The sequence below is a fragment of the Vollenhovia emeryi genome, unplaced genomic scaffold (genome assembly GCF_000949405.1).
Source record: "Vollenhovia emeryi isolate VEMERY1.0 unplaced genomic scaffold, V.emery_V1.0 DF939160.1, whole genome shotgun sequence".
Taxonomy (NCBI): Eukaryota; Metazoa; Arthropoda; class Insecta; order Hymenoptera; family Formicidae; genus Vollenhovia; species Vollenhovia emeryi.
In genome coordinates, this window is record NW_011967206.1 from 1411568 (window position 1) to 1424154 (window position 12587).

General features: G+C 36.1%; 1 protein-coding gene across 3 annotated transcripts in view; it reads right to left on the minus strand.

Annotated features, from left to right (window-relative positions):
- Positions 1-2274: 2274 nt before the first annotated feature.
- LOC105564726 (glutamine synthetase 2 cytoplasmic) overlaps positions 2275-12587 on the minus strand; it is a 36490-nt gene continuing 26177 nt past the window's right edge. For all 3 annotated transcript variants that reach the window (XM_012017339.1, XM_012017340.1, XM_012017338.1), the window contains exons 2-4: positions 8907-9097; positions 5745-6193; positions 2275-5040 (exon numbers count right to left, since the gene is read on the minus strand). In XM_012017339.1, coding sequence (XP_011872729.1) covers positions 4564-5040; positions 5745-6193; positions 8907-9090 — 1110 coding nt within the window. In that variant the 5' untranslated portion in view covers positions 9091-9097 and the 3' untranslated portion in view covers positions 2275-4563. The remainder of the gene's footprint in view (positions 5041-5744; positions 6194-8906; positions 9098-12587) is intronic.

Consider the following 12587-nt stretch of genomic DNA (forward strand, 5'->3'; position numbering starts at 1 on the left):
TAAAATTTTATATAACTTTTCTTCTCAATTTAACCCAATCTACTATAATCTTTGGGATTGTCCATATCGAATCTGACACCCTGTATACAAACACACACTCGTATATATATATATATATATATATATATATATATATATACACAGGGTGGGCCATTTTAATCCGTACACGGTAGTATCTCTTCAGGTAGGGGTGATAGCGAAAAATGCCTTAGACAAAAGTTGACTAAAATGGCCCACCCTGTATATATAAAAGAAGAATATGAAAATGTAATTATATTGTCATATTTTTTAATTACAGTTATACGCTACATTTTCTGTATTTCAATTTTTTTTACATCTTCATGGAAAATCCGAACAAAGCAATGTCGACTGGAGCGAAATGAATGGGTACAAAACTGACAAGGAAAACGTAATTCATAGCATTTTTTATTTCCTTAACGTAATAACAGTGAGTGCGTGTTTCATCACTCGCAGAACAGAAATCGTCTAAATATTCTTCCGGGAAAGAAAACCTGCTTTTCGCTATCTTTAACAGTAACACCAACAACAACGACTACAATCTATCGCTAACAAAATCGTTAACAATGATCATATACTTTCATGAAATCAGTATAAAAAAATATCTTTATGCAAATATGAAGATATATAATAATAAGTTATAGCGACTATATGTTCATCTATATTATCGTATAAAGATGATAATTAATGATAATTATATAGGAAAGTAAATCAAAAGGAGGACTAGCAAGACTGTCAGGGCATAATAAAGAAGATAATAATAGTAAAATAATTCTTTTATTAAGCTCGTTTTTGTGCTTACAATTAGCATTTTTTACAAATTTTTACAAATTTATGAGACAATTGAGACACTTTATTTGGTTAATCCTTCACTTAAATACTGAACTATTTTCACATTTAAAACTATTTGATGTGAAAGTCGTGTGTCTTAAAGTATTTAAAATGAGGTCCTTAATTGATTGCGTTTCGCTGATATTTCGTTGTGAAAAGTCTCCGCCGACGAGATCGACGAAATTTTATTTATGATTAACATTTTTATCTCATTGGTGTTCGTTATTTGTGTTCGTTATCTTGCGAAGCAGGGCATTTGTATACTTTATTGTCGCAGTATCGATGCGATGCCCTCAAGTGAATTCAAACACATTGATATATAAGCATCGATATATAACTATCGCCTTTTGTATTGATGGGATCCGGTTTTGAAGGTTGGCATAAAAACACATATGTGTTTCACTCGTACACGAAGTGCCTCGAGAGAAAAGGGTATACATCGGTAGAGGAATTCCCAAGCATTTGAAGTTAATAGAAGCGAAGAGACGAAATTGGAACAAACCGCTCGTAGCTGTTACATGGCTTGCCAAACTCAAGCTTCGTACCTAATAAATTTGAGAACGGTGGAAAGATAAAACCTCTTTATTTAACAATCGTTATAACATATACTTATAATCCTCTAAGAATTTAACTGTCGATGCAAATCGCGTCTCCGAACTTTCGCTTTGGCAACGGTCGGCACCGCCTTTCCTTGACGGAGGCACCGCGTACGTTTCCCGACTCCGTAAACCTAGGCCGGTATTCAGATCTTGTATTCAAGACCGTCTTAAGATCATCTTTAGATACTCCGTAGCCAATGAAATGTTCCATACAGCATCTTTAGATAAATTCAAGACGGTCTTGAATAGAAGATCCGACTATGAATACCGGCCCTAGTAGTCTCGCCTTAAACTTACGGAATACGAAATAATAAACTTCCTTAGACGTAATTAATTGCGCTAACTTCCTACAATATTCGCTAGATATACTGCTCGTGTGACGTCCCCGCGAGAACGTCGCGAAGACGCCGAAGAAGGCAAGTCGCGAATCGATCCACTCCGCGGTCGATCGTCACACTCTTATTGATCCCTCGCGTATCCCTAAGGATACGTCCTTATATACTACTATCGCATTGTACTACACTTTATCATTAGTGACTTGTCGAATTTTACGTATGCGACCGTGAGAGCCTCGACATCTGTCACTCTCTCGTAGCTGTCTTTTCACTTGTTAGAAATATTCGAAAGCACGATCGCGATCGCGGCTCCCATCCGGTTAAATAACGCGAAGAACAGACATTGGATGGTATCGTTCTTCGCCCGAAAAAGAACGATGTTATCGTCGGACTATATGGAACGTGCTGTATACGATGAGCTAACTGGCTCTGTAATAAAAACATGCGTGTTTTAGCAGGACGCTAGGTTCGATGGATGTTTATAGGCACCTGTACCTCACCCTTAGATTTATTCCTCAGATCTTGCCACTGCCTAGATCTCGCACGCGTCTACATTGCCTTCTGGATAAATTTAATATTAAACGCAATTTTCACGCCGTAACGTCATAAAATTCAGAATTGGTTGATAGGTCGGATAATTTAACAATATTAAAAAGTGTGCTAGACATGGATCTACTTCGAAGTTCGATGATCTTTACATTTACAGTGACGCTTAGAATTTAATAACACTGAACACGATTCTCTCGTGTTAAATCTGAATAAACGAAAATTTACAATCAGCATCGGCTACATTTTTGGGCCGTATTCGTAGTCCACAAGCTTAAATCGAAAACATTATTTCCTGCAAAAATTTTCTTTTTAATTTTTCTCGAGTTAGTCTTATTCTTAATTTTGTAACGAGGATATTCGGAACCGATATGATTACTTTCGTTTCTCTTGAAATATTTTTTTAATCGTCAGATCCTGATAAGGTATTTTTAATATACATTTATATATACATTTAATCTTATTAATAAGATTTTCAATAAAATACGTATTTCTCAAATATGTCATTTTAAGGACAAAATTATATTTGAATAGTGAAAATTATATTTCTAGGGAAGATAATAAATTTCTTTTCTTGACAAACTGCATCAGTCTTGTAATTACTGTACATTTTTCTAAATAACAATATTATCTGGAAAACACAATATTAATTTTAATAAAAATGATGTTCAAGGCAAGGAATGTGATATGAGAGAGTACAAGTTTAGTTAGTAGTGAAGCTGTTTATTATAAAAATCTCGATCTCTTGTAATTTTATTTTAAACACGCAACATTGCTGTTAAATATAAAATAACAAATACTTATGAAACATTTTAAAATGTTTAAAATTTTTATCTAGAACTTTCCGGGCGTTAAACAACTTGGCTTACCTTTCCATACCACATTAATAATTCGGACTATTAAGTAAGCGACAGTTTAGTTCTTATTTTTTTTCTTCTACACGCTATTTAGTTAATGCACAGTAATTACAATATATCTAGCTGCAATATATGCAATTATATACAAAAATATAATGCAAACGCCTCGATTCATACAGTATTCATATTAATTTGATATTGAAGCAAGTGAGACGTCGATTCAAGTGATAACTTGTTCTAAGCATCTCACTCTAGTCCACAGTCGCTTGTAATCCATATAACATACATTATTTATAAGCGACTGCACGTATATAGCTTGTAAACGTATTGTATGCTTATTATACATATATATTTTTTTTTCATGCGTGTGAATTTATCTATGATGCTATTTGAATTTAAAGTTAATCGGATTTAAAAATAAAAAGTTGAGAATAATATTGATAAAGCTGGTAATAGTCAAACTCTAAAGTTAATAAAAATTGAATTATAAAATATATTTAAAAAATAGCATAACAATGTTAGAATTTTAGGATTAAATTTCTTTCCTAAAAAAGTAGACTTTCGCATTTGTTGTACAATTTGTTCCATTGTTTAATAGCTTCTTACGCGCAAAAGAGGTCGATGCATGTATGAAGATTGGTGCGTCATGAGCTTCCTTTGTTAATTCGTTTACTTGTTTTTATATAATTTTTTAATTTTTATATGTATTGTACTTTATTGTTTATGCTATTTTCGAACAACGCGTGGCGCTATAAACTTTTTCTTTCTCCTTTCTCTTTGTTCTTATGCCGTTTTCTAAAATGGTATTATAAAATCTATAAAAAGGCGAGCTTTAGGAAGGGATTTAATGCGATAACTTGAACAGTAACATATGCTTCGCACTTATAATTACAGGCTCGCCTTAGAATTACCTAATATTTATATCCTGACTATGAATACGGCCGAGGTGCATCGACAGTCCAAATAAATCGATTACGTATCAATGATCCGTTCTGCCCTCCTCTAAACAATATCTTATTCATAACGTGTCCTTCTCTAAACAATAATATCTTATTCATAAAACAGCGAAAGAGGACCGAGTTAATTTTATAACACTAACCGCTCGATTCTCTTTCGGTAATACCCTGCCTGATCGTTAATGACAAATTTCGTTTATGTAGAACCTGCAGTGAAACATTTTGAACTGGTACTTAAGACGTTGAATGCTCAGATTTTTCGTTCCGCTAAATAAATTCAACATTATTAACCACCGTTCCAGATGGGAAAACAGACAGGATTCTAAGTTCTACAAGTAATTGTACGCTCCAGGTGTATGCGGGTGTGTGCGTGTCGGTCCGGCGTGTCTTCCACACGCGCCCTCGTTGCGCCGCGGCTTTATTATTCGTTGAGCACGCAGGTACGGACCAGGGCGTCGCAAACGGAGTAGGGATCGCAGTTACTGCTAGGCCTCCTGTCCTCCAGGTAGCCCTTCTTATCCTCGGCGACGCCACGGGGAATGCGAATGCTGACGTTTCGATTGGCCACCCCGGCGCTAAAGTCATGAATATTGCTGGTCTCGCACTTGCCGGTCAGCCTACGCTCGTTGTCCTTCCCTCCGCGCGGGTCGTAGGCCTGGATGTGCCTGAGATGTTGCTTGCTAAGCTTGTCGATAGCCTTCTCGATCTCGGCGATGCCGTTCTCGCCGCGCATCGGCTTCGTCGAGAAGTTGGTGTGGGCACCGGCGCCATTCCACGAGCCGTCCACCGGTTTTGGGTCCAGGGTAACGATCACGCCGTATTCCTCGGCGATGCGGTGCAAAATGAATCGGGCCATCCACAGATCATCTCCGGCGTTAATGCCCGTGCACGGTCCCACCTGGATCCATAGTAAAAAAACTCGATAATAACTCTTCGTATATATGTATAGGAGGGAGATATATCTTCTTCTCGCTAGAGAACTTTGTAAATTGTATCTCTGCGAGTCTCGAGTTACGCAGAGTTTATAAAGTAAATTCCTGGCGAAGTAAAACTCTCAAAGTAAACTCGCGTTACTAAGTGAACAGTACAAAGTTTGCGAAGACCCTAAACTATGTTTCTACCCTGGTGAAAATTTTTCTTAGAATTCTTTATATTAATTCTTTGTAAGACCACGTCTGAAATTGTAAAATGAAAAAGTCAGAATATTTCAGAAGTCATACATATGAAAAATTCTAGAAAAGATATAAACTTTGGAAAAGTGTACCACTTTGTATGAAAGCTCTGAAAAATTCTGAGAAAAACTTTTCACCAGGGTACTGCAACACGTAAAGCTCAATTTTTAGTTAAATCTGTCGGGGTTTGTCTGATATTAATCTATCTAGGGATCCCCTGAACTCCCGTCCATTTTAGGAGTTAACTACTACTACCCAGTAAACACCAGGTAACAATTGTATGACATCAATATTATAATTTTCTACTCAACAATGTTACGTACAACATGTGCTACATTTATATTATTGAGTGGAGAATTTTATAATATTGAAGTTATGTAACTCTTAGTTGGTGTTTATTGGGTTTACTTTCCGCTTTTCGATCACTCACCTGGAACTCCCATTGCGAGGGCATCACCTCGGCGTTGGTCCCCGCGAGCTTCACGCCGGCGTAGAGGCAGGCCCTGTAGTGAGCCTCGACGATCTCACGACCGATTACCTTGTCAGCGCCGACGCCGCAGTAGTAAGGGCCCTGTGGGCCCGGGAAGCCGTTCTTGGGCCAACCGAGAGGCCTACCATCGAAGTCCAAAAGAGTGTACTCCTGCTCGATACCAAACCATGGTTCCTGATCCTTAATAGTCTCCATCGCCTGATTCGCGCGATATCGCTTGTTTGACTTGGTTGGCGTCTTATCGCTGTAGTAAGTGTCGCAGAGCACGAGCTTGTTGTTACCGCGACGGAAGGGATCGTTATAAATCGCCACCGGGTAGAGAAATATATCACTGTTGGCACCGTCGGCCTGGTACGTCGAGCTGCCGTCGTAAGTCCACGTGGGCAGGTCTGAAAGAGATAATTTGATATTCTATATAGAAATAGTGATAAGTAATTTATAGGCAGGTCACGTTCGTGGGGGCTATCTTTTTCAGCAGAATTGCGAGCAGACTTTCTTCAATTATAATTCCCCGCGACCAATTTCGTGAAAAATGAATTATTACTAACTTTTTAATTTTGTTTACATATATATATATATATACAGGGTGTACTAAAACCATCGGATATCCTTTTAATCATAAATTTTATAGAAACTTTCAAGACAAAAATTCTAATACAAAAATGTCGAGGCTATAATAGTTTTTAAATAATAAGGGATTACATTTCACAAATGACAGGCCTGAGATTTCGCGCGTTCAGGTACGGCGACACGACAGGTGATAAAGGTGTTCCTACGAATAGTCCTACGAATCGCCCTTTTTAGCATAGTGACAACTTTTACAACAGACTTAACGATTCATTCTCGAATTAATTGTTCCTCTTGTTATCTTTAACCATTTCTTTTGTTAACTTTGTGTAACGTCTTATTAATAAAAGGGAGGGGTTCACTATGATGAGCATCTTGATCAGACTGATATCCTTCGATTTAGTCGATCTCCGATATTCTGAGTGAACTTGGAATTTTCAGTTAGATTCAATCTAGTCTCCTGCCTCTCTTTATCCTCAAATTTTCAAAATAACCGGATCATTCCCAAATATTTTCTGTCCCGTTAAACGGTGACTTTGGTTCTCGCTCGCTCGCAAAACACATAGGAACACTTTTATCACTCGTCATGTCGCCGTGCCTGAGCGCGCGAAATCTCAGACCTATCATTTGTGAAATATAATCGCTTATTATTTAAAAACTATCATAGCCTCGACATTTTTTTTATTAGAATTTTCCTCTTGAAATTTTCTAAGGAATCTGCGATTAAAAGAATATCCGGTGGTTTTAGTACACCCTGTATAATAAGTATTATATGGTAACAATTAGTCCTTAATCCTGAAGGATAAATCCTTAAGGTAAATATCGAAATGTAAAAGTCTTTAAAAATCAACGTTCTAATGAAATATTCAAAACTTTCTTCCCGAAATCTATCGATTAATCCTGGTTTTTACAAACGTTTAACTTTGATCCTATTGTTAGTTTAATTCATCCTTTGTTTCTTTCTAACATTCGTTTCTATTAATGCAGATTAATTTTAATCTCGGTTTAAATTATTTTTATCTTTTTCTATTTTTTAAAACTAGAAAAAGAGCAGGTTCTAAAGCAAGTCAAACCGAGAGTAAAGTTTACTACGTTGGTAAAAATGGACATAACTGCGAATGGACATAACCCCTTAGAAAGAGACAAAGGATGAATGAGAAATTAATCGATCAAAGTTAAACGTTAGCGAAAAGCGGGGTAAATGAGAAAACAGAGATTTTTCATCTATCAATATTGATACGACTTAATCCGTTAATAGTTTTTAATTTTTCATTAAATTTTCATTAAAAAATAAGCCTTCTTAATTATTAGTAAAATAACTGATACTGCAATTGGAATTAATGTGTATAATTTGTAAGTCGCAATTTATTTTCTAACAATAAGTGTACAATATATTTTCAACGAATGAATAACAGCGCCACATGATGCAGAAGTAATGATATTTGGCATTAAATATTTTGACATAATTGGTCGTAAAGAATATATGCTAATTGTTCAACATTATCACTTATAAATAAGGTTCACTGCTCCCAAAGTTTTTAAGTTTTAGTAATATGAATATAATGAAAATTACAATATTTAAAAATGATATTAAATAACATTATTCTAGTCAGAATCTTGAAATCAAGTGAGGCATTAACATATTTACTTTTACCTTATCAGTATTGCGCATTAAATTAGAATTTTTATCGCTGCATTTCGATGTACGGTGATCTCACATTGTCGGATACACGAATTAATTCTTTTCTAAATAATAAATACCTCAGTGAACAAGTTGTGCCACATGTGTTATTTTATCGTTTTGTTACAGTATAGCTATTATTAGAGTTCTGCAGAATCGTTTCTTTGTGACGCATAGTAAAATCACTCGTGTATCGAATGTATGATGACAACGATTATAATTCGTAGGTGTATAATGGCAATGATCGGTAGCGATGACTATTGGTTGATTAATAATCAAGTCCCGACTACTCAATATCTCATTGGAATTTATGGAAAATTAAAGCACTCGATGACGCAAATGAGTCATCTTTAATAAAAGATAAATTCACGGTGGAATCAGCAGATTGTGTCTATTACTTTAACAGAAACTCCGCTATATCTCATATTACGAGCTATTTCATAATAGGGGACTTTTCTCTATGCATAAATCCCACTAACAATTTTTTATCCCCCTATTTCGTTGAGATCTCTTACACAAATATAATGACTAGGAACGAAAAAAGCATTGAATAATTATTAAAGTTCAGTAATTGAACCGTTAGAAATTAGTCATGTGCAGTAATTTTCTATTAATTATTTCGCTTACACTTCTGTAAAGCATGCTAGGTTCTATTAAAAAACGTGACGATATAATAAACAAAAAATAATTCGGTAATGAAAGGATTAAACGAGGCCCTTTACCTTAGAAAATTTGCTCGATGGGTCTGCGATTATTAAACAAAGTTTATTCGAGTACAAAAATTTGTAAAAGGAATGTATAAAAATGTGTAAAACAATGTATAAAAACTTTACACTTCTTATTAATATGCTTACCGGAAGGATGTTTCGGTAAAAAGTTCACGGTTCTGGTCTTGCTACGCAATCCTTCGCCAGTACCGTCAATCCAGATGTACTTCGCCTGGATCGCATCCTCCGGTTGGGGCAGATCGAGGTACTTTTGCAACAGAGTTTTGTCCAACGCCGCATTTGGCGAATCCTTCAGCATACTGCGCGACATTGTGGTACTATAACAAAAAATTATTAAAAGATAAATAAAATTTCTAAACTACGGTAAACGGTTTGCTGTCGCACCTGATACAATAGGCACAGTAGCAAAATATTTAGCTATCACAACTAAATATTAGCCGTTCGTATTTTACAAACTGAAATTTAGTTGCCACATACAATTTCTAGCTACGACAGTTACATTTTTCTTTCCGTGAATGTATGGTAAAGTTTCAAAAAACTCTCACATAGTTCTTCAAAATGCCACGTTGTCCCACGATTATATAATTTTCAGGATTTTTAAGAGAAAATTCTCTCCGTGTATATCACACCCATTTTTTGTATAAGGAGAATGTCAAAATTAGACGAAGCGCAAATTTAATCCTCGAGAGATGGCTTCTTTTCTTTTTCTTTTCTTTATTAATATTTAAATTTTTCCTTATACATATACAGCGTGTTTCCTCTAAGTTGAATACGTAGAATATCACAAAACGTATAAGTTTCAGGAGAAAACTTTTCAGACAAAAGGTGTAGGGTTTCAAGTAACGCATTACATAGCAATATCAGTATGACCTTGAATGGCGTTGTCAAGATCACGTGAAGGTCATGTTAAATTTCTTAAATGGAACCCCCTATTGTTTATTATACTTTCTTATTCTACTGATGAATATGAGCACCTTTTGTCCGAAACATGTTTTGATTTGCTTAATACTTTTTGAGATATTCAAGAGAAAATTGATAACTTTTTCAATATTTAGCTTATGATATTTCGATAACTGTTTGTCGGAGGGAAAAGTAGTACAGGACTATTTTAACATGATTTGGTCTCGGGAATATTCTGTGGAAATAGTGCTCCAATTATTGATAATTTTTGTGTACGTAAATTTTGTGTGTTACAATATGAGACGTTTTGAGATGTTTTGTGATATTCTACATGCTCAACTTGGAGGAAAAACACCATGTATATAATATTAATAATATAATACAAATATATGTGCGTGTATACATGTACATACAATATATAATTCAAACACTTTCGTAAATTACCTGACGTAATGATTGGCACGTGTATGCCATTATCCGAATTATACGGATTGTAATAATCGTACTATATATAATTGCGTATATAAAATGCAATTATAGTACAATTATTACAGTATTTAACGTATAACTCGGATAATGGCATGCACGCGCCGAGTACTGGGTCACGTAATTTACGAAAGTTTCCGAACGTCACGTTTCATTCCAGATTCAAAAGCAAGGCATGAATTTATTTTCATTGATTTTCTACCAAGTTTTTATTATAATCCCTTTTTCCCGTCCGCATCGAACACTCTGCGGGCTTTGTGTTTAACAAATCTAAACGAATTTCGTATCGATTTTGGACTGCAAGGAAAATTCCTTTCGCGTCAAGGTGGAGAGCACTTCCCGAAAAGTGAAAACCGCCGTGGAGAACGGGCTTAAAGACCGACTAGCAATTGTCGACGCGGATTGGATTGGGTTTAGTGATTGGCGATTGGCGATTGTCTTCTAGCCAATGAGCGCAAAGCAGCCAGCGATTTAATCAACTCTCATTGGCTAGAGGACAATCGTCAATCCCAATCCAATTCAAGTTGGTATGTTGCTAGTCTGATTCGGCCTTAAGACGACCGCGTGGCGTCGCGCCCGTCCTCGGTCGTCGGCGACGGCGACGGCGGCGGGGGCGGCGGCATGACGCGCGTGCCGCATCCGCGATGCCGATGCAACGCGTGGAGGAAAGGCTTTAACTGTAGTGGTACTGTGAAGAGATAGGTGTGCCCACGTATAGGGGCTTCACGCGCGGAGCACGCGAGGCGTGCGTGCGCCGCGTCGCGGCGACCGACGTGTCGGAGCCACGACCGTCGACGCGCAGCAATGGGATTTTTCCTCCGGTTTCTCGCCGAAAACCCACGCGACAAGATTCCTCTGACGAGCGATCGATAAGCCTCGGGGAGCAAGAGGTCCAAAGAGATATGGAGTTTTCTTGTTTCCATCACGTGTAATCAACTCCAACTTTGACATTTCGAACTGATTAAGTCCGGAACTGTAATGGTTCTTCACGTATCGCTTTCCGGTTTTTCAACACAAATCTTTCACGCTATGGGTGGAATTTTTACGCGGTTAAAAGTAGGACGGATATTTTTCCCCGGTATCGAAGGAATGTCGAATACTTACATCGAGTACGTCGGAAGTTTGCTTTCTTTTACTACACGGAGAGAATTTTGTTTTTAAAATTTATCTTGGAAATCATGTAATCGTCGAACAACATAGCATTTCGAAAATTTTATGAGTTTTTTGAAATTTTACCATACATTCTACTAGTGCTTATATTTATTGTTAGTATATACATTTTACTAGTAGAATGTAAGGTAAAATTCCAAAAAACTTTGATACGGTTCTTCAAAATGCCATGTTGTCCCATGATTTTCAGTGTGAATTTTAACAGAAACTTTTCTCCGTGTGTAGCTTGGGCATTTGAATCTATATTAACGGTTTTATGTTATTTTTCCAAACGTCACCGGAAACATGACCGCGCGATTGTAAAGCGACGTTAGAACGTAACACTTATGCATCGTATACCCGCTGGTAAAATTTTTTTCAGAATTTTCATACAAATTGTATACTATTCAGAAATACTAAGAAAATCCACTTCTTTTCTTAGAAGTTTTCACATATGTAAATATTGCGATAATGAGATATAAATGTTTGAAATCATAGAATGAGAAATTTCAGAATATTTCAGAATTCATACATATGAAAAATTCTAGAAAATATATAAACTTTCTCGGTACTGAAAAATGTTCCATTTTGTATAAAAAATCTGAAAAGTTTTGTAAAAATTTTGAAAAATCTTAAAAATTCAGAGAAAATTTTTTACCAGGGCATGCGTGATCAAAGTTCGACGCCGTAAGAGTCGCATCGAGAGTGGGAAGTGATCGAAACGATCTTGGGACGAGCGGAAATTTTCGACTTTCAACTTTCGTCCCGGCAAGGCTAAACGCCTTTTTGTACAATGTCTTCTTCGGCGATTGCGTAATTCACACCTATCGTAATCGAATGATCGAAATTCTTCGTTATCTCTGATTTACAGATAAGAGATGCACGTCTGGGAACCATAAAAATTGTTTTTAATAGATAACACAATTCCGTGATTATCGCGCTTCATCAATTCTCGTAATTTAATTTTTTTGTCATTATCTGTTTACTCTCACATTGTTATCTTAAGAAGACATGCAAGAAAGTGATATGGAATCCAGAATGCACAGCTTGGTTGTAACAATAGATTCTTTGAACGACTTGCCGTAAATTCTGATTCACTTTTCAATTTTCTTCAATCTAAAAAATAATTTTAAAATTAAGATTAAAAATTAACTTTAAAGTTGACATGCTTTTTAAGTACGTGACTAAAAACGATAAGTTTCTATAAAACAATCAATCGAATAAAGATTAAACTTCTGTATTTAATGCAACTTTTACTTTATTTCTCGTTCA